Source organism: Periophthalmus magnuspinnatus, chromosome 21 (assembly GCF_009829125.3).
Source record: "Periophthalmus magnuspinnatus isolate fPerMag1 chromosome 21, fPerMag1.2.pri, whole genome shotgun sequence".
In the NCBI taxonomy this organism is placed as follows: domain Eukaryota; kingdom Metazoa; phylum Chordata; class Actinopteri; order Gobiiformes; family Gobiidae; genus Periophthalmus; species Periophthalmus magnuspinnatus.
The window spans coordinates 13,745,668-13,765,814 of NC_047146.1; the positions used below are offsets into that span (position 1 = coordinate 13,745,668).

Below are 20,147 nucleotides of genomic sequence, written 5' to 3' on the forward strand. Positions count from 1 at the left end.
TCTCGATATTCGTCAGTCATCGATCAGACAATATTTTAACAGTGCATCAGGAGTGTGTTAAAAATGCTTGTAAATATTTGGTTGAAGTCTAGCACAAAACATGAACTATTAAAATGAACCACAAAAGGGCACAAATATCACTTACACTCTTGTTTGGGACATACTCTGTTAACGGACGTGAACTAGAGCACACTCAAGACTCCAGTCAATCAAAGCACAAACTGTACCAACCAATCACAGAGCTTGATACTAGTCTGCTTAATTTTTGCATCGAAATTTATCCAGGAGGATCATTAGCGTCACCGACAAGCTAATCGGAGAAATTCATTAGAGAAGGTAGAACAGTCCCTAAAAAGATTTGCAAATGAACAAATAAAAACCTTTGTCAATGTATTTATTATATAGTATTTTAATTAAAGCTTTGATTCCTTTAACGTGGCAGTCAGGGGCCTCCATATATTGGCTGTTTCTTGAAGAGGAAGCACAGACAGATGTGGGATTGTTCATTCATCCAGATGGTGGGGTGTGTCCACAGATGTTCCTGTGTGGAGCCGACTGACCCCTCCAACGTCACCCTCAAGTATTGGGAGCTCAACAACATCACGGCATCAGAAATCTACTGGGAGGCACTGGAGGTCAAGGTACAAGCTACAGATAGTGCAGTAGAAGGAAGCAGGCAAGGATACAGTGGTCTGCCATCTGAGTATTGTGAAAGTGGAGTGAAACCAACAGCATATAGTCAGTCACTGGGTACATTTACGTGGCCAATAAAAAACAGATAATCAAATAACCCAAATATTTATATGTTAGTTTGTTTATGTGCCCAACGTAAATCTGATAAAAGCACCTGGGGCAGTTAATTAATGGGTTAACTTGTATTTCAAAGACAAAGCACAATAAACTTAAAAAAAAACTTAAACTATGCTTTTTTACCTTTTTTATTTTTTTGTTTTCTCTTTCAGCATAATTTTCCTTGTCAAAACCTACACGTGTGAACAATCAGAATGAAATCAGATTACTCACATCAGATTTAACAGTTTACATGATATTCAATAATCTCTTAACTCCAGAAATCAGATCATGATCAGATGTTTGGTGTGCATGTAAACATGGGCACTGTTTCTGAAATCAAGATGTTTTAACTCTCATCCAGAAGTCGTTTTCAATTTGATGTTACTGGTGTGAGACACTAGAATGTATAATGCACTGATACAGACTGATAAACTTATTTGCAGAGGTGGGTAGAACTCAGTTACATTTAAGTAGCTTTTTAAAGACATTGTCCTTTTCAGAATACTTTTCTAGTAGCATACTTTTACTCCTACTTGAGTAATATTTCTATTCAAGTAACAGTACTCTTACTTCAGTAAAAGTTTTAGTTACTCTCCCCACTGTGAGTAAGTTGACGAGTGACAAAAGCTTTGTTGATGTGAGCATTTATTTCTTGCACCGCTCCTTCAGATGTGATTCAGTTTAAAATACAAACTATTTAATATTTTGCTCCCAATTACATTAACTTATTATAAATCAGATGTTACATCCAGAGAGTTACTCCTTAAGTTATTCTTACTTGAGTAGTTCTTTTCTAAAATACTTTTTTACTCTTACTAATTTCTTGTACCACTACGTTGTACTTCTACTTAAGTAAGTGTAATATTAATTAAGCATAATATTACTCAAGTAAAATTTTTGCTTTTTGCTCCTCTGCTTATTTGTCTGTCCCAGCAGGTGACAAGTCCTGTCATCTTCAAATGAACCACTGCCTGTTTACACGTTAGCCTCATTACGAGTTGTTCTGCTCCTACTGTGACTCCTGGAAGGGATTATATCGTCTCGTACTCTATAATTTTGTCAGTTTCATTTCATCATTGTTTTCATCAGTATGAAACATCATAATGACTAAAATGACATACATTTTCATATACTAGAACCATAACTTTCTCTCGACCAAAAGAAATGGTATTTTCACCAATAATAAAAATATAAATTAATGAAAAAGAACGTGTGGAGACTAGATCAGATTTCCGCTTTTCAATCCCAGAGCCTCAAACTGGATTATAAACAAACTCAGTGTCCAAGCAACCTGTCTGTACATGTCCCATGAAGTAATGCAATACAATTCATCATAGTTCAAATACATTTTCAACACTGGTCTATTTTGAATTGTTAATTGCTTTGGGAACGGTGCCAGATTTTCATCATTCTTATATCCATGGGTCTGTACCTTACTCCTATATTGTTTGCTTGTCTGATCCTGAAAGAAAACATTGTCCAAAGCTAAATAAAAATATGTTCAACTGGTGTTTTGCAGATATATGTAAGTAGATACAGTAAATTTGAGTTTAATTCCAGTTTCTCCTCCCGTGGACCCACCACCTGCGGGAGGAGCCATGAGGGGCGGGTGCGGAGAGATCCGGGCAGCAGTCGAAGGCGGGGACCTCGACGACCGGATCTCCGGACATGGAGACTAGCTCTGGGGACATGGAATGTCACCTCGCTGGGGGGGAAGGAGCCTGAGCTTGTGCGGGAGGTTGAGCGTTACCGGCTAGATATAGTCGGCCTCACCTCCACGCACAGCTTGGGCTCTGGAACCCAACTTCTCGAGAGGGGTTGGACTCTCCATTTCTCTGGCGTTGCCCGCGGGGAGCGGCGGCGAGCTGGTGTGGGCTTGCTCATTGCCCCACAGCTCAGCCGCTGCGTGTTGGGGTTCACTCCGGTGAACGAGAGGGTCGCGTCCCTGCGCCTTCGGGTCGGGGACAGGTCTCTCACTGTTGTGTCGGCCTACGGGCCAAACGGCAGTGCAGAGTACCCGGCCTTCTTGGAGTCCCTGGGAGGGGTACTAGACAGTGCACCAACCGGAGACTCCGTTGTTCTCCTGGGGGACTTCAACGCCCATGTGGGTAACGACAGTGACACTTGGAGGGGCGTGATTGGGAGGAACGGCCTCCCCGATCTGAACCCGAGCGGTGTTTTGTTATTGGACTTCTGTGCTAGTCACAGCTTGTCCATAACAAACACCATGTTCGAGCACAAGGGTGTCCATCGGTGCACGTGGCACCAGGACACTCTAGGTCGGAGGTCGATGATCGACTTTGTTGTCGTGTCATCTGACCTCCGACCGCGTGTCTTGGACACTCGGGTGAAGAGAGGGGCTGAGCTGTCAACTGATCACCACCTGGTGGTGAGTTGGATCCGCTGGCGGAGGAGGAAGCCGGACAGACCTGGCAGGCCCAAGCGCATTGTGAGGGTCTGCTGGGAACGTCTGGCGGAGCCCTCTGTCAGGGGGGTCTTCAACTCCCACCTCCGGGAGAGCTTCTCCCTGATCCCGGGGGAGGTTGGAGACATGGACTCCGAGTGGGCCATGTTCTCCACCTCTATTGTCGATGCGGCTGCTCGTAGCTGTGGTCGTAAGGTCTGTGGTGCTTGTCGCGGCGGCAATCCCCGAACCCGGTGGTGGACACCGGAAGTAAGGGATGCCGTCAAGCTGAAGAAGGAGTCCTATCGAGCCTTGTTGGCTCGTGGGACTCCTGAGGCAGCTGATGAGTACCGACGGGCCAAGCGTGCCGCGGCTCGGGCAGTCACAGAGGCAAAAACTCGGGGTTGGGAGGAGTTCGGGGAGGCCATGGAGGAGGACTATCGGACGGCCTCAAAGAGATTCTGGCAAACCGTCCGACGCCTCAGGAGGGGAAAGCAGTGCTTCACCAACACTGTTTACAGTGCGGGTGGAGAGCTGCTGACCTCGACTGGGGATGTTGTCGGGCGGTGGAAGGAATACTTTGAGGATCTCCTCAATCCCACTGTCACGTCTTCCGAGGAGGAAGCAGAAACTGGGGACCCAGAGGCGGACTCGTCCATCACCCTGGCTGAAGTCACTGAGGTGGTTGGCAAGCTCCTCGGTGGCAAGGCTCCGGGGGTGGACGAGATCCGTCCTGAGTACCTCAAGTCTCTGGATGTTGTGGGACTGTCTTGGCTGACACGTCTCTGCAACATCGCGTGGCAGTCGGGGACAGTACCTGTGGAATGGCAGACCGGGGTGGTGGTCCCTCTGTATAAGAAGGGGGACCGGAGGGTGTGTTCCAATTACAGGGGAATCACACTCCTCAGCCTTCCCGGTAAGGTCTATTCCAGGGTACTGGAGAGGAGAATCCGACCGATAGTCGAACCTCGGATTCAGGAGGAGCAGTGTGGTTTTCGTCCTGGTCGTGGAACACTGGACCAGCTCTATACTCTCCATCGGGTCCTCGAGGGCTCATGGGAGTATGCCCAACCAGTCCACATGTGTTTTGTGGATCTGGAGAAGGCATTCGACCGTGTCCCTCGTGGTGTCCTTTGGGGGGTGCTCTGGGAGTATGGGGTCCGGGGCTCTTTGCTAAGGGCTGTCCGGTCCCTGTATGACCGGAGCAGGAGCTGTGTTCGCATTGCCGGCAGTAAGTCAGACCTGTTCCCGGTGCATGTTGGACTCCGCCAGGGCTGCCCTTTGTCACCGGTTCTGTTCATTATATTTATGGACAGAATTTCTAGGCGCAGCCAGGGGCCGGAGGGGGCCTGGTTTGGGAACCACAGGATTTCATTTCTGCTGTTTGCAGATGATGTTGTCCTGATGGCTTCTTCGAGCCAGGACCTGCAGCAGGCACTGGGGCGGTTTGCAGCCGAGTGTGAAGCGGCTGGGATGAGAATCAGCTCCTCCAAATCCGAGGCCATGGTTCTCGACCGGAAAAAGGTGGTTTGCTCTCTCCGGGTGGGTGGTGAGTCTCTGCCCCAAGTGGAGGAGTTCAAGTATCTCGGGGTCTTGTTCACGAGTGAGGGAAGGATGGAGCGGGAGATTGACAGGCGGATCGGTGCAGCGTCTGCAGTGATGCGGTCGCTGTATCGGTCCGTTGTGGTAAAGAAGGAGCTGAGCCGGAAGGCGAAGCTCTCGATTTACCGGTCAATCTACGTTCCTACCCTCACCTATGGTCATGAGCTTTGGGTAATGACCGAAAGGACAAGATCGCGGATACAAGCGGCTGAAATGGGCTTCCTCCGCAGAGTGGCCGGGCGCACCCTTAGGGATAGGGTGAGGAGCTCGGTCACACGGGAGGAGCTCGGAGTAGAGCCGCTGCTCCTACACGTTGAGAGGAACCAGCTGAGGTGGCTCGGGCATCTGCTCAGGATGCCTCCTGGACGCCTCCCTAGGGAGGTGTTCTGGGCATGTCCCACCGGGAGGAGGCCCCGGGGAAGACCCAGGACACGCTGGAGGGACTATGTCTCTCGGCTGGCCTGGGAACGCCTTGGGGTCCCACCGGAGGAGCTGGAGGACGTGTCCGGGGTGAGGGAAGTCTGGGAGTCCCTGCTTAGACTGCTGCCCCCGCGACCCAGCCCCGGATAAGCGGAAGAAAATGGATGGATGGATTCCAGTTTCAAAAAGCTAACAATGAAAACATGACAACATATAGGTACAGAACAGTTTGTAAACAAATGAAATCTCAAAAATGCTGAATAGGTTTAAGGTTGTCCTGACCCAATACATTTTCAAGACTGATCTATTCAGTAGAAGAATATATCAAATTTTACACCTTCAGTTTTTCCTTTAGATAAAAGCTGATCCATGTTTCTTTTTTTTAATAACAATTTTTTTTATTTTTTATTTATTATTATTTGTCTTGGGCAAATGGACATCTTTTCTCTTGCATAGCCTAGGCAGCCACAATCGATATCAATCAACACAATGATACAAGAGACAAGGAAAAATAAACAAAAACAGACAAGCAAAACACACACACAAAAAAAAAGAGTATCTCCGATTGCCCAAAAAGGAGTGGGAAGAAGAAAACTTATTTAATCCCACCCCCTCTGTTATTATTTCTTAAATTGAGCATACTTTACTTCCTTTTCATGATTGTATTACATGATTACATTGGGGACTATGAGTTAGACTCATGCAACTTAAGTGTTACATCATATTGGTTAAGGTGCCAACAATGGTAAGGAAATGTATTAATACCAACAATGGTAACGGACAATAAATACAACAATAGTAATGGACAGCAAAATACAACAATTGTAATGGACAACAAATACCAACAATGGTAAAGAAATGGTAGATACAAAGCCAGCATTGCAAGATTACTGAAATTATATTAGGACTCTTCCTCTAGATACTGTGACCAGATCATATTTTTATATCGATGCTTGAACGTACTGATACTGTGGCATTGCTTGATGTGTATATCCAGACTGTTCCAAAGTTTAACACCACATACCGATACACAGAAACTTTTTCGAGTAGTTCTAACTTTAGGCATTATTATTTAATTAATTATTATTATAATTAACTATTCATTAATTCTATTTCAATTCTATAATTTTCCCTTTTCTTGGTCACAACTGAAACGTTCATGTATTCTTGGTCAACAATTAGACTTAAACATTTTTGGAGAACCATTGCAATAACATTTCTCTCTCTCCCTTTCTGTTTGTCGCTGCTCACATCTATATGGGAGTACCAATACCAGCCTGTAGTAAAAACACAGTACTTGTATTTTATGGTCTTAAAACAACTAGTCCATTTTAAATGCTTACCTTATGTTTTACAAGTGCCATAATTATTCACTGAGTTTAAAACCACTTTCAGAGCCAAAAGCAAAGTTTTGCCATTAAAAAGCTAAAAACAATTAGCATGCTAGCGTGCAGTTAAGAATTATCAGACAATAAAACACTTTATAATTAGGTGCAGACTGCATGCATCAGACTATTTTGACCTCAAGCTGCTTATACAATAAATCTGTACTGGGGCAAATTTATCTCAAAGACATGGGAAAAAATAGTGTACATTACCTTTAATGTACTCATGTAATGTATTAACTTTGTTATTGATTACAAGAACATACTGACACTAATTAATGAACGTCGTAAAAATTGTAAACAAATTAACACTCCTGTGTGCTCTCCTTACTAGCAGTAACTCACTAACAAGAATTCCCCTAAAGTCTCTTTTGAAATGTGTAATAGTACTTTGTGTTTGCTAGTGCCTCTTTCAAGTCTCAATCCAAGAAACAGGAAATCAGTTACTTTGCAACAGCTACACACTCCAACCATAAATGCCATGCTTCCCAGATCAACTGGAGCAGAGAGTCAGATTAAAGACATGAAGACAGGATTATATGGGATTACACAACAAATTACTATAAAAGCACATTTTCACATATTTGGATTTTCTGCAGACAGATTATTTGAGCTCTGTGTGTGTGTCCAGGGCTGCCTTAAGCACAGGGGGGAGTTTGTGGGCAGCGCATGTGGACCTCATGGACCCTACGTCCCTGATGTCCTCTTCTGGTGTGTCGTCCTTTTCTTCTCCACTGTCTTCATGTCTTCGTTCCTCAAAGAGTTCAAGTTCAGAAACTACTTTCCCACCAAGGTACTGTCAAGAAGTGAATAGCATTGGTCAGTGATCTTGCTAGTGTCGCCACAATCATGGTAATGTGGCAACCTCTAGTGGTCAAAATGATTACTGCAGTTTGACTTGTTTTTAGGTGAGAGCCATCATCAGTGATTTTGCAGTGTTTATCACCATCATGACCATGGTACTGATTGACTACGCTTTAGGAGTACCCTCTCCTAAACTCAAAGTACCAAGTGTGTTCAAGGTAAGATACTACAAAATAAAACTTACAAAAAAGGTACAAAAAATGTTCAGTACACTCCATAACTGTTTTTCTACTTCTATCTTTATGGAGACAAGTATGTGATAGTACAGGTCAGATCTGTGCAAATAAAATTAAAGGTGCACTATACAGCTTTTCTGGCACAGTGTCTGGCACTTGTTTGTCTCCATAGAGATATTATTGCTCTGCCTGGAATGTTCCACACCATTGCATCTTATCTTGCATTTATTCAATTAAGTGTTTTTTTAATTGCAAAAAATAAGCAAAATGCTCCACACAAGTGTTGCTTGCTTGTATCTATCGACATAGACACGTTTAATGCCATACTGCTGAACATTTAAGACAAAGCAATGGCATCTCCATGGCGACTAGCAGGTGGTAAAACCTCCACCTCTTTTTCCATGTAACTGTACAGGTGAAATCTGTGGAGAGAGGATGCTTATCACAGTATTAATGTTTTTTTTACTGTGTTTTTGTAATCATCTGTAACATGTAAACATCTGTAGTTGCGTAAATGCAAGATAGATAGGTTTAATGCCATACTGTGGACCATTCCAGGATTCCAGGCAAAGCTGTACCATCTTCATAGAGACAAGGAGGTGGCATACCCTTCCGCAATAAAAATACATCTACATTAAAAAAAAATGAAATTATATTAATATTACTGAATAAATTGTATGTTATTACTGATTATATGTTGAATTACTTATACTGTATATTTGTTATCTCACACCATACATTTACCACCTGTAGTCCAAGCAGTAGTACACACGTCAATGGAGCTTTAAAAAGAGCTTTTCAGAGGGGACAGTACTCAGTTTTAGATACTTTTTTTTTCTAAAACGATATCAGCACATTTTACCTACCTACACCATTATCGTAGTGTTTAGAGATTTCTTTCCCTTAATAAAAAAGCATTTGCCATTTAGGGTGTGCTCCTATTTGCAAAACTGGGTCTAAAGTAGGACTAAACTTTAAACTCTTTTATTTTTTCTTCCTAGTAATAACCATATTTTGAAATGTTGTTTTCCAGCCCACTAGAGATGACCGAGGTTGGTTCATAAACCCCATTGGGCCTAACCCCTGGTGGACAGCACTGGTCACCCTGATCCCAGCTCTACTCTGCACCATCCTCATCTTCATGGACCAGCAGATTACTGCAGTCATCATCAACAGGAAGGAGCACAAACTCAAGGTATTTCACATGCTGCTCACACAGATGTACTTGTAACTTGTCTTTACTCTCTCACTACATTCTTGGCATTTCTAAAGAAAGTAGTGAAGTATGGAATATATCAAATAAACTAAGGCTTATCCTCCAACTAGACAGTCCTGACCAAATCTTGTTCAAGATCTGGAAATGGGTCCCTGGGTGCAGCATTGTGTTCACTCACTGCTCCTGACTTTTTCCCCCAACGGTATTAAAGGTCCAAATGGTTTTGAAAATGCTATATTTGCCGAAACAACATATTGTTTTTGATGCTCTGAGCGCCCTCTCTCTGTTCCACGTGTCACTCCCCCTTCAGAGCGTGATCACAACACAGTCAGCGTGCTGAAGAAACAACTGCATATTGCATTAGGTTTGTGGAGTTGTAATGTCTTGTTTTGTATCCTGCTCTTGTATATTTACGAAAAATGGCTGCGTGGGAACATGGGTTACGCAGGCTTGTAAGTCATGTACAAGAAGTGTGAGCTCATACCGCTAACCGTAATGAGGACCGGAAGAGATTGCAATAACTCAAACATGCATGGATGACATCTAAAACCTCTTGAAGCATGTTTTTGATGAGGGAACAACATTATAACATGGTAGAAAATTCCAAAAAGTAAATTTTTCATATGTTAACAAAACAAAGTGGCACTCAGATGGTTAGACAAAAGTCCTAAATAATAAATCTTGTGTTCTGTTGCGTTTCAGAAAGGCTGCGGGTACCACCTGGACCTGCTGATGGTTGGAGTGATGCTAGGCGTGTGCTCACTGATGGGGCTGCCCTGGTTCGTAGCGGCTACAGTCCTCTCCATCACCCACGTCAACAGCCTGAAGCTGGAGTCGGAGTGCTCGGCCCCCGGGGAGCAGCCCAAGTTCCTGGGCATCAGGGAGCAGCGCATCACCGGCCTCATGATCTTTGTGCTCATGGGCTGCTCTGTCTTCATGACCTCTGTGCTAAAGGTCTGGGCCTGGACGTTCTACTACTGAACAGGTTTGATCGCTAACATGTATTTAAGCCTGTCCTGTGTTTCAGTTCATTCCTATGCCTGTGCTGTATGGGGTATTCCTGTACATGGGAGCGTCTTCTCTAAGAGGCATCCAGGTACTGTGCATCGATATTTTATTTTAGTCTTTATTTTTTATATATGTATTTATGTATTTTATTTTTTATTTGTTTTATTTATTTTTATTTGAATAAATCTTAATTTTATGCAATTCTTCTATTTCTCATGATGAATAAAAGAGTGTAAACATATTCATACATGGCAGACAATTTAATATACACTCCTTTTATTTATTGGGACAATACACAATTACATTAAGTATAAAAGTAGAGTCACTTGTACCAAACTGTAGTTTAACAGCTAACTTACACCTATAGTCCAAGCAGTACTACAAACATATTTATCGATGGGGCATTGAAATAAACTTTTCAGAGGACACAGTATTCAATTTTAGATATTTCTTTTCCAGTAAGTATATCATCATGTTTTACCTACATTCAGCATTATTATAGTGAGATTTGTAAGTTTTCCTTAACAAAAAAACTAAGTCTCCATCAGGGCTAAACTGAGCACAAGCCAGGACAAGTGTGAATGGACCTACAGAACCTTTCAAAATACTACAGCCTTTAATTTATTTTTCGTTGGATAATATGTTACTTTTTAATCATACCTGTAATCTTAACATTCTCATGCACTCCAGTACTTTCTCAAAAATGTAAGCTTATACATGTTCTATAATAAGAGGTAATATCCCTTTAAGAAGTGTAGTATTCAGTAGTATTTCCTTTTTGGTGTATGCAGCTTGAATGAGCCTGCATGAGGGAAGGCTTCCACATCGTCTGGTGCCCACACAAGTGTTAATTGGCCTCTAGTGTGTTCCAGTGTTTAGCAGAACACCTGACTATTATTTAATTGCTTCGCTTACTTCTTGTTTTACCCCGTTTGTAAGGCCATGTAAGGCCATAATGAGCTCAAAGTGAAGCTTTAGCATACAAAAATATATATTTGCTCTGGTCTAAATATACATAAAGGGCCCATATTACACTATTTTCTGTTCTATGTTAAAATGTTGTTTCCTCATCGAAAACACCGGTACTTGGAATTGTGTTTTGAAAACACACTTTTCCACTTTGTGGTGTCATTTGGCAATACAGGAAGTGCTCCACTGTATTTTTAAACTCCATACACCCTCATTTGGATGATTTCAGATTCAATTTCAATTACTACTACTGCTTCATAATCATGACATCACAAGATAGAACAGAGCATTTAGAGATGTCAAAATCACATGTTCTCACATCAAAATGTAATCTTGCTTTGTTGTATTAACAGCCAATCAACTTGCCTTTAGATGTAGCCAAAGTTCTATAAATGTATGTTATTTATTTATTTACATTCCCCCCCCCCCTCCCCCCCCCCCCCCCCCCCCCCCCCCCCCCCCCCACCCCCCCCACCCTCCCCCCCCCCCACCCCCCCCCCCACCCCCCCCCCACCCCCCCCCCACCCCCCCCACCCACCCCACAGTTTTTTGACCGCCTGACCTTGTTCGGCATGCCAGCCAAGCACCAGCCAGACTTTGTATATCTCCGTCACGTTCCTCTGAGGAAGGTGCACCTCTTCACCATCATACAACTGAGCTGCCTGGTCCTGCTATGGACCATCAAGACGTCCAGAGCCGCCATAGTCTTTCCCATGATGGTAACTCTTACAGCAACAGTTTAACATGACAGACCCTTTAACATGTCATTAGAATGTTCAATGGAATGAACATGGAAGCAACAGGGAATAAGGTGGAGAAGACCATAGTATATTTGCAATCAGGGCTGGCCCTAGCCTTTAGGGGGGTCTAAGCTGAATTTGCCCTTGGGGACCCTCTCCACTTCAGTGCCACATATTCATATTTGACAACATTAAGACATCATCACAACCAGTTGTTAAAAACTGAAAATTCTAGAGGCTCACAACAACAATAGCCACAAGTACAACAGTATAAAAACATGTAAGTAAGGAGGGTCTGTCAGGGAAATTTAAAAATTCTAGTACATTTTAATGTGTTCCAGTTGACTAAAGTGGGCTTACATTTCTCAACTCTTTATGTCATAAATTGGAGTACATCGTTTGGCTACTATATCTAATTCTGCATTTTAAGAGTTTCAAAAAGAGAAACAGCCTGGACATAACAAAAGATTTATAATCATCAGATCATTTGGAAGGACTGAAAATTAAGAGAGAGGATTTTAGGATCACATCATTTTTATGTTTATTACCTAAATGCACATATTAATGAGTAAAGATGCACAGATACTGATACCAGTATCGGGTGCCAGTACTCGTACTTGTCAATGGGCTGTCGATACCAAGAGCCGATACCACTGTATCTGTGCTGCTTCTTGTTTGACTCACAGCTCATCTCTCCACAGAGCAGCTCTGGACATAAAGCTGCACATTCACAGTTCTGCACATTAAGCACAGCTGTGACACATGTGACTGTCACATGAAATATACAAATATTTAGAACTTTAAAGGTGTTTATAGTTCACAGAGGATGTCAGCACAGCGCTTACAATAGTAGCATGCTAATATTGCTAAGTGGCGCTGGTGAATATTTGCTTGTGCTGCACTGTAACTTATTTTAATTGACAAACAGATTTAGGGACAGAACAGAGCGAGTTCAGAGCTTTTAAAAGACGTACAGCATAAACATATGTGTGAAAGTGTGGCCCCGGTAAAAGTAACACAACAGTCACTGTTATGCTAACAGTGGCTCGTTAGCAGTTAGCCCGTTAGCAGTTAGCCCGTTGGCAGTTAGCGCGTTAGCAGTTAGCTCGTTAGCAGTTAGCTCATTAGCGGTTTGCAAAGAGGAAGTGGTAAATATTAAAGCCGGCTGCTTATCTAAATAAATTCGATTTGAATTATACCAAACTACAGTGATTTCAGTAGATAGGACAAGTATTCTAAGATGAAAAAGTAGTCTATATTATCAAAAGCATGTGAAAAAAACACCAGTTAAAATGATGTCCGGCATCTGTATCTTTACCGATACCGATTATGATCGAGTACTCAAAATTAAGTACTTGTACTCATTTTGCAAAACGTGGTATCGATGCTTCCCTCTCTGAGGATTCACAACTCATTCAGGAGTCGTTCACAGGTCGTTCTTTCGTTCAGCAGATGTAACAGAGGTTTGTGTCATAATCATCGTTATTAATGTGACACAGGAGCAGTGACGCTTTAACTTCACTCACATCATCTGATGTTTAGAGACAAAAGGATCGACCACAACCAAAAACAGCCAGTGTAATAAACGGACTCACCTGCTGTCCTCTGTCCCTCTGAGGTGTGTCCTGTCTCACTGTTTTATCTGCAGGTCTCATGGTGTAAAGTGGGACATATTTTGAGTGTTCTCTGAAAAGTCCTGTCCTCAAAACGATCTTCCTCTGGGCTCTTCAAACATTGTCCCATAGTTTAAATAAATTTAGCTTCACTAACTAAAGTATTTTAGTCTGTAAAACACACATTCAAATGTCCCTCTGCTGCCTCAGTGCTCCCAGAGTGCACCTGGAGGGGAGGGGTCCTTCACACATGGTGTAGCTGTCCACATCACTGCCCCAATCAAAAACAAACGTGGCAGCACATATTTAGCGACTGGAAATAAAACATAAAATGTTTTATTTCTCTAATCATTTAAGAAGGATATTTAGACTAGTATAAACACCCAAGTGCTGTTTAGTTTTCAGAAAAAGAAAACTTTTCAATCATTATTTTCAATATAAATGTATGGGCTCTTGGGGGCCCTCAGGTGGCACCGGGGCCCTAAACAGCTGCTTGGTCTGCTTATAGGCTGGGCAGGCCCTGTTTGCAATGAGTAACTGACATGGCATAATGATTTGAAGTCTTTATAGCAAAATAATCAATTCAGGGTAGAATTTTTTTTTGGATGGAAGATGGAAAATAAACTTTTTTCTAGCCTCATTATGTTTGAGCTTCGCAAAAAGTATGATTTATGGTGAGGGATGAAATAAATCTTTATACATACAATGAAAAACTATTGTTGAAAAACTATTCATCTTCTTTAAGAATTTGGTGCTGTAATAATATTTATTATGCCTCAAAATTTCCATTTTATCATTGAGAAACATAATTTTTAAACCCAGAAACATTCATTTTATTTGTGTAGTTTTTAACATATTGTCAGTGACATTCACCCACATCTCATTGTCCACTGCCTTTTCTTTAAATATTTATTAATTTTACCATGACTCGGCTAAAACCTCATAGGGATAAAATTAGACAGGAAGTAGTGATGCAAATAGTGAGGCTGTCGGGCGCTGCTGTGCACAGAGATTATTACAATATGCTCCATTTCACTTTTGCCTCTAGTTTCCTCCTGTCTGAAATTTCTTATGGTTTTTGTTCACAAACTTTTAAAGGACCTGCATGTAATCTCTTTGCCTTGTTAGGTTTTGGCGCTGGTGTTTATCAGGAAGTTGATGGACTGTATCTTCACAAAGAGAGAGCTGAGCTGGTTGGACGACCTCATGCCAGAGAGCAAGAAGAAAAAGCTGGAAGATGCAGAAGAGGTGGAGTAGTAGCTTATAGTAGCCTGTTTACTGTGTCACGGTTTTGTAGTCATATCAAACAACAACTAAAAGAAGCTCTATGTACCTATGTAAGGTGAAGGGTCTGAAACCTTCTAGTCTCCATGGAGATGTTGTTGTTGTTTGCCTGGAAGTTTCCAAAGACTAGCATTAAACTTAGCCAACTTCATGGAGACAAGCAAGTGACTCCACCAAACTGAGTATTTTTTGCCAATAAAAACACCTTTAATTGAATGAATAGAGAGAACAGAGAACAATAGGCAAGTAATAACATTTTCATGAGATGAGCAGGTTGTCAGGGAAAATAAGTGTTCTCCAAACGAGCCCTAGAGTTGTAAAGAGAAGCAGGAGGCCCTAGATGTCTGAGGCTGGGGAAGTTTATTTACCATCAGTCCAGGACCCAGTGACTTGAATATACTCAACACTGCACGTTAGTATTGGCTATTCAAATCTGACTGCGTTTCCACACAAGGAGGTTTAAGTAGGAGCCTGGAGACAATCTGGACGATAAGCTGATGATGTTAAAGAAGGACAAATTCTGTAATAGTTGGGTGACGCCAGAGCCAAACACAGAGAAATGTCAACGATGAACTGGAGGTGTCCTTGTTAAGACTATGCAGGTTTCAGGTGGCAGACACTTCACCAAAAATATATATAGTGCACCTTCAAAGTAGTGATAACTATATGGTAACAGTCATAATAATGTAATGTACCAGTCGAGTTTCAAAACTGACCATACATCACCTTGTGTTTGTTACAGGAGGAGGAGGAGCAGAGCATTTTGGCAGAAGAGGATGGGGTTGTGCAAGTTCCTTTAGATGGCTACAAGTGAGAACTGACTGTATTTCTTAATGACAGCTGTGCCCCCTGTTAGAGTTGAGGCGGTTAAACTGTTGCTTTCTGCTCCAAACAGAGGAATCCCTGTTATTAACATCACAGACGAGATGTCCAAAGGCTCCTTCGGAAACACGTGGAACAGCTAAGAACAGATCAGATGGTTTAAAGTCACAATATTAGATGGTAAGACTTTTCATGCAGACTTAACTCATTTTGCACAATCTAGTGTTTTAATAAAAGGAGAATTATAGATGTTATTGCTTTGCCTGGAATGTTCCACAGTATGATATCAAACTTATCACCATGGATACCTGGCATATTTACGTTGTGTCTAATCTAAATTGGAGACAAGCAAGTGATGCCGCCAAGAATACATGTTTTTCAAGGAATTTTTAGCAATAAAGTCACCTGGAATTAAGGAATTAAGTAAATACCAAATTGATGTGTTTACTGCTATACTGTGGAACATTCAAGCCACGGTAATAACATCTCCATGATAACAAGCATGTAGTATCAAGAGATATAATGCACCTTAAATATTCATCTTATTTTGAAATGCCTAACAAAGGAGTGTCCAAACTTTTGATTTAGGGCTAACGTTTGAAAAATATATCAGATGGAGCAGAGACACTTACGCGATATGACAGATTGTGCCTCATGAGATTGAGTTTGTTTCACATCCTTCAAGAATTTTCACAGTTAATCCTTCTTACATTTATTTTGACGCATACTGTACTTCAGATATTACCATTTGTTCAAGATAGAAACTTTAAACTTATTGTAGACCTACTAACTGTCACTCAGTGGTGAAAAGAGTAAATAATATTACTCAAGTAGAAATACAAAAATGGTCCATGAAATACTCAAGTAAGAATAAAAACATACTTGGAGGAACTACTATGCAAATGATAAGAGGAACTGTCTGATTTATTTCGGCAATGAACATAATTGTATTTCCAAATGATGCACGAAATCTGGCGTTTTCAAGGAGAAGACTACAAAAATGAGAAAAACTAAATCTGAAGGACTGGCGCAAGAAACACAAATGTTCAAAGGTTGATTTGTCTGATGATGTTTTATCAGTTGGACACATACAGTGGGACGAGTAAGCAAAGTAGGAGTAAAAGTATGGTGTCTATTTATTTTTAAAAGTTACACAAGTAAATGTACTTACTTGAGATAATGTACTTCCCATCTCTGAAGAAGCAAACACCCCCGAGCTGCTTTCAGCGATTTTGTTGTTACATTTGCTGAACAATATAAGGTTCTTTACATTCTTAAAATATATTCTTCCTCTTTCCCACAGTTGTCCTGCAACTCCTGCGCACGACCAGACAGAGCGTAGTGTTTGTCTGTGAAGTCTAAATGTGACAGTTCTGCGTATGTCCCTGTACATGTTTTGTGTTAATGTGGGTTTATATCACACTTTTTCAGTCATTTCCATAAACCTTGTGTTAAGCTAAACTAGCTAAATATATAAACTGTTTCCCTTAAGCTACAGCGATGCACAAACTTTTTTTAAAAATGTATTTTGATGTCTTTAAGTACTCAACAATAATGCACAAAACTTCATTAATATTTTTACTCTTCAAATATTGTGTTTATAAATAAATGTGTGATTGTAAAGTATGACTGAAAGGAGCACTTTAGGTGTGCATTTGAGGACAGTAAACCTGATGAACCAAAAGTATTACTTTAAAGTATTTGTATAGTTATTATGAAATGAGCAGAATTACAGCTTTACATGCAATAATATTAACTGTGCTATTTTCCCTGATGTTGTATTTGTATGTAAATTAAAATAATTTATTATATTTATGTATGTTAATTGTATAATGTATGGTGACTATTTCCATCATGTCAAAAATTGCAATAAATATGTTCAAGATAAGAGCAAAATAAAATATTATTAATTTATTCAATTTTGTCAAACATGTGACTTAATGGAACGATCAAACTCCTGGGTGCGTGAAACAACATCTAAAAGCTATTATATGAGTCAAATCAACCATGTACACAATCCCCATGAGTAAAAAATAAGACTAAATTAAGGGGAAAAAATGTGTGTCCATCCACATCTCCCAATAGCTTCACTCACTATTCATATATAAAAAAATAGGTTGGATTTAAAATCGTATTTTGCATAGCTTGTTAACACTTACAATTAGAGTAAATCAGACTGCGGCGGTCAAAACTACAGAGGTGAAACAAGCCCAAGCTGAAGTGCAGGACAATACTGGATTACTCGAACATGCATGAGCCAATCAAAATATATCTTTCGAGTAGATTAATGATGGGAACACTGTTATAACAATTATACACAATACAGTATATCCCCTTTAATGTGCCTCTAGTATGATTAGACTATGCTTTCAATGCAATGGCAATGAGACAACATAAATATCTAAGCTCAACTATTTAATTTAATTCCCAAACCTCTCTCTATACCTCCTACTTGTATTTCTTCCCTTCTTCCTGAGCAGATGGTTTGATGTGCGCTGACAGCTGAGAGAGGTGGCACATCCCCGAGCATGTCAACGCACAGGCCCTGGTGAATTATCATTTTGTCTGGATGCCAGGAGGGACGAGCCAGAGACCACCGACCCGACTACAAGCTCTTATCTTTGGGTTCTCCGATTAGCCAACTCCCCCGTCTTTCATTAAGCCTAACCCTGCCTTGGCTGCCTGTCAACGTGGGTAGTTCTGATCCAGTCTTGTTTCTGACAGGTGACGTGAATCATGCTGTCACCTGCTATCAATCCCTCCGCTAATCCCCCCCAGAGGCATATGTCCACAGGGTGTTTTAGCGACGGATAACGCAACATCAATTAGCTTAAATAGTTTTGTTTGTTGTTCTGTTGATACTTGCATCAAAATTTACAAGTCGAGGATTAATCACATTTCTTTATTGAAAACTAAATATGACTTTATGAATAAGAAAGATAGTATAGATTATCTACAGATTGCAATTTGAGATGAGAGCGGTCGTGACAAGATAAAATTGGAAAAAATAAATAAAAGTAGGATTACAATACGCTTAAGTGAACAAAATGAATTCCAGATGTTGAAAATGAATGCAACAGAAGGTATTTGATGTCTTACAATATGGCAGCTGAAATCAAAATTTGAATGGGGACAAATGACAGAAGATTGGATAGAGATTGGAGCAGAGTGAGAGAGCTGTATTGGTTTATTGTGGTGGTGGGGTTGGGGGTTCTACTCTCGTCTGCCCCGGCCGGTCTTGAGCCAGGACACAAACTCTTTGGCTGCCTGGTCCTGGAGGTAGGAGCTCACATCGCTGGTGAATGTGCCGTCCGCGTGGCGTCTGAACAGACTGGAGGTGGACAGGAAAATAGCATTAGGAAAATTCATGAAATAGTAACAGAGTAAAAGGTAAAAGCAAAAAAAAAAAGTTGTAAAGTTGAAATTAGAGTAGTGAATTAGTCAGTAATGATTTTTGGGGTTGAGAATTAAAAGTGCTTAAGTGAATTTCTGAAAAACTGAAAATTCTACTGGAAGGGAAAAAACTGGTTAACGACACCTAAATATTTTTGAAACACTTAGCTGTCTCAAACATATCACAATATCAATAAAGCTAAAAAAAAAATGTAATTACCACAAACCTTTCAATGTAATTACAATGCAAGTTATACAAGTTAAAAATTAGAGTTGAAATGTAAAAGGTCATCATACACTTCCTTTTGAATCTGACAGACTTGCAGACTTTTGCCCAAATATTGCCTATTCCTTTATTCTGATTCTCAGCCTTCCTTATTCGACGGCACTGCACATATCTAAAAAAAACATTCTTCACATAGACTCTCATCGACTCATAGGAGCCAAAGTGGTTTCAGTGTATTACTTAAGACACTGGACCATTGTGTTTGTGGAAGGACTCTCTCCCAGCTCCTCGCCCAGGTCTGCACACTGAACAGAAGAATGGGCTTACCCGTTCCTCTTGGAGTTCTTGAGCCACTGGACAAAGTCTTGCGCTCGTCTCGTCTCCAGATATTTGCTGTAGTCGTTGGAGAAGGTTCCCTCTGAATGTCTCTTCATGTTGGAGCTCTCCATTGGTTCAGAGTTTTCCACTAAAAGCCTGGTAAATATTAAGTGCATGTCCTTACTTACAATACCACATACTAATATAAGAGTCAATTAGAGCCAAGAATGGTAAAAATATCCTTAATAATATACAGTAGTTGTAGTAATGCGGAAATGTCTTGATTAAATAATTGATCCAATTCTACAAAATTCAAATATATGTTTTTTTCAGAAATATTAAATAAAAACCATTTCCAGATTAAATCGATGTCAGAGAACACAATATAAATAAACAAAGAAAGCAAGATTTAATTTTCATGTTTTATATAAAAAATATTCTTACATAGAGTTTTGGTCCTGGTCTGGTATCTGCCAACTGCACTGGACAAGAACAAGGAGCAGGAGTCCAGCCAAACAGTACGAGCTTCTCATTTTTGCAGCGTCTGTAAAAAAAAAATATATATAAATAAAATAAAATCAGATATTATATTTACATGAACAATAATATGAATTTCTGTATTTCAAAAGTGAGCCGCTCTCACCTGTCTCTCCTCTGTACAGTGTCTGGCTGGTGCGGTCTCTTCTATGGCTGCTGGATGGTCTTGTGGTGCGTTCATGGTCTTCAGGATTTTATAGGCGCTGTGCACGACCGTCCCAGGTGACCGTCTCTCGTCACATGTACCATCTTTTACTCTCAATCCATTAATCAGCCCCATTCTTAAGAGCTCTCATGTTTGACTGGTCTAAAAAAAGCACTGATCGGACGGTTGGGTGTCACGTTCACGCATCTACTACTGTTTGACGGGAAGTATGA

General features: G+C 41.0%; 2 protein-coding genes across 3 annotated transcripts in view; one reads left to right on the plus strand and one right to left on the minus strand.

Annotated features, from left to right (window-relative positions):
• Window positions 1-17,187, plus strand: part of LOC117389295 (sodium-driven chloride bicarbonate exchanger) — a 55,051-nt gene extending 37,864 nt beyond the window's left edge. The window contains exons 22-32 of the mRNA XM_033986944.2: window positions 536-641; window positions 7,235-7,396; window positions 7,512-7,625; window positions 8,677-8,838; window positions 9,562-9,813; window positions 9,887-9,955; window positions 11,382-11,555; window positions 14,318-14,437; window positions 15,216-15,283; window positions 15,369-15,475; window positions 16,599-17,187. Coding sequence (XP_033842835.2) covers window positions 536-641; window positions 7,235-7,396; window positions 7,512-7,625; window positions 8,677-8,838; window positions 9,562-9,813; window positions 9,887-9,955; window positions 11,382-11,555; window positions 14,318-14,437; window positions 15,216-15,283; window positions 15,369-15,438 — 1,297 coding nt within the window. The 3' untranslated portion in view covers window positions 15,439-15,475; window positions 16,599-17,187. The remainder of the gene's footprint in view (window positions 1-535; window positions 642-7,234; window positions 7,397-7,511; window positions 7,626-8,676; window positions 8,839-9,561; window positions 9,814-9,886; window positions 9,956-11,381; window positions 11,556-14,317; window positions 14,438-15,215; window positions 15,284-15,368; window positions 15,476-16,598) is intronic.
• Window positions 17,188-18,254: 1,067 nt separating this feature from the next.
• On the minus strand, window positions 18,255-20,125 carry gcgb (glucagon b). 2 transcript variants are annotated; one of them, XM_055230366.1, is made up of 4 exons: window positions 19,877-20,125; window positions 19,677-19,779; window positions 19,242-19,388; window positions 18,255-18,626 (listed from the first exon to the last, which is right to left on the minus strand). In XM_055230366.1, exons 2-4 carry the CDS (start codon window positions 19,763-19,765, stop codon window positions 18,509-18,511), a joined length of 354 nt encoding a protein of 117 aa, XP_055086341.1. In that variant the 5' UTR covers window positions 19,766-19,779; window positions 19,877-20,125; the 3' UTR covers window positions 18,255-18,508. The 2 variants fall into 2 exon arrangements, with proteins under 2 accessions (XP_055086341.1, XP_033842738.1); XM_033986847.2 differs by having other exon boundaries at window positions 19,677-19,776; window positions 19,876-20,125.
• Window positions 20,126-20,147: the final 22 nt, after the last annotated feature.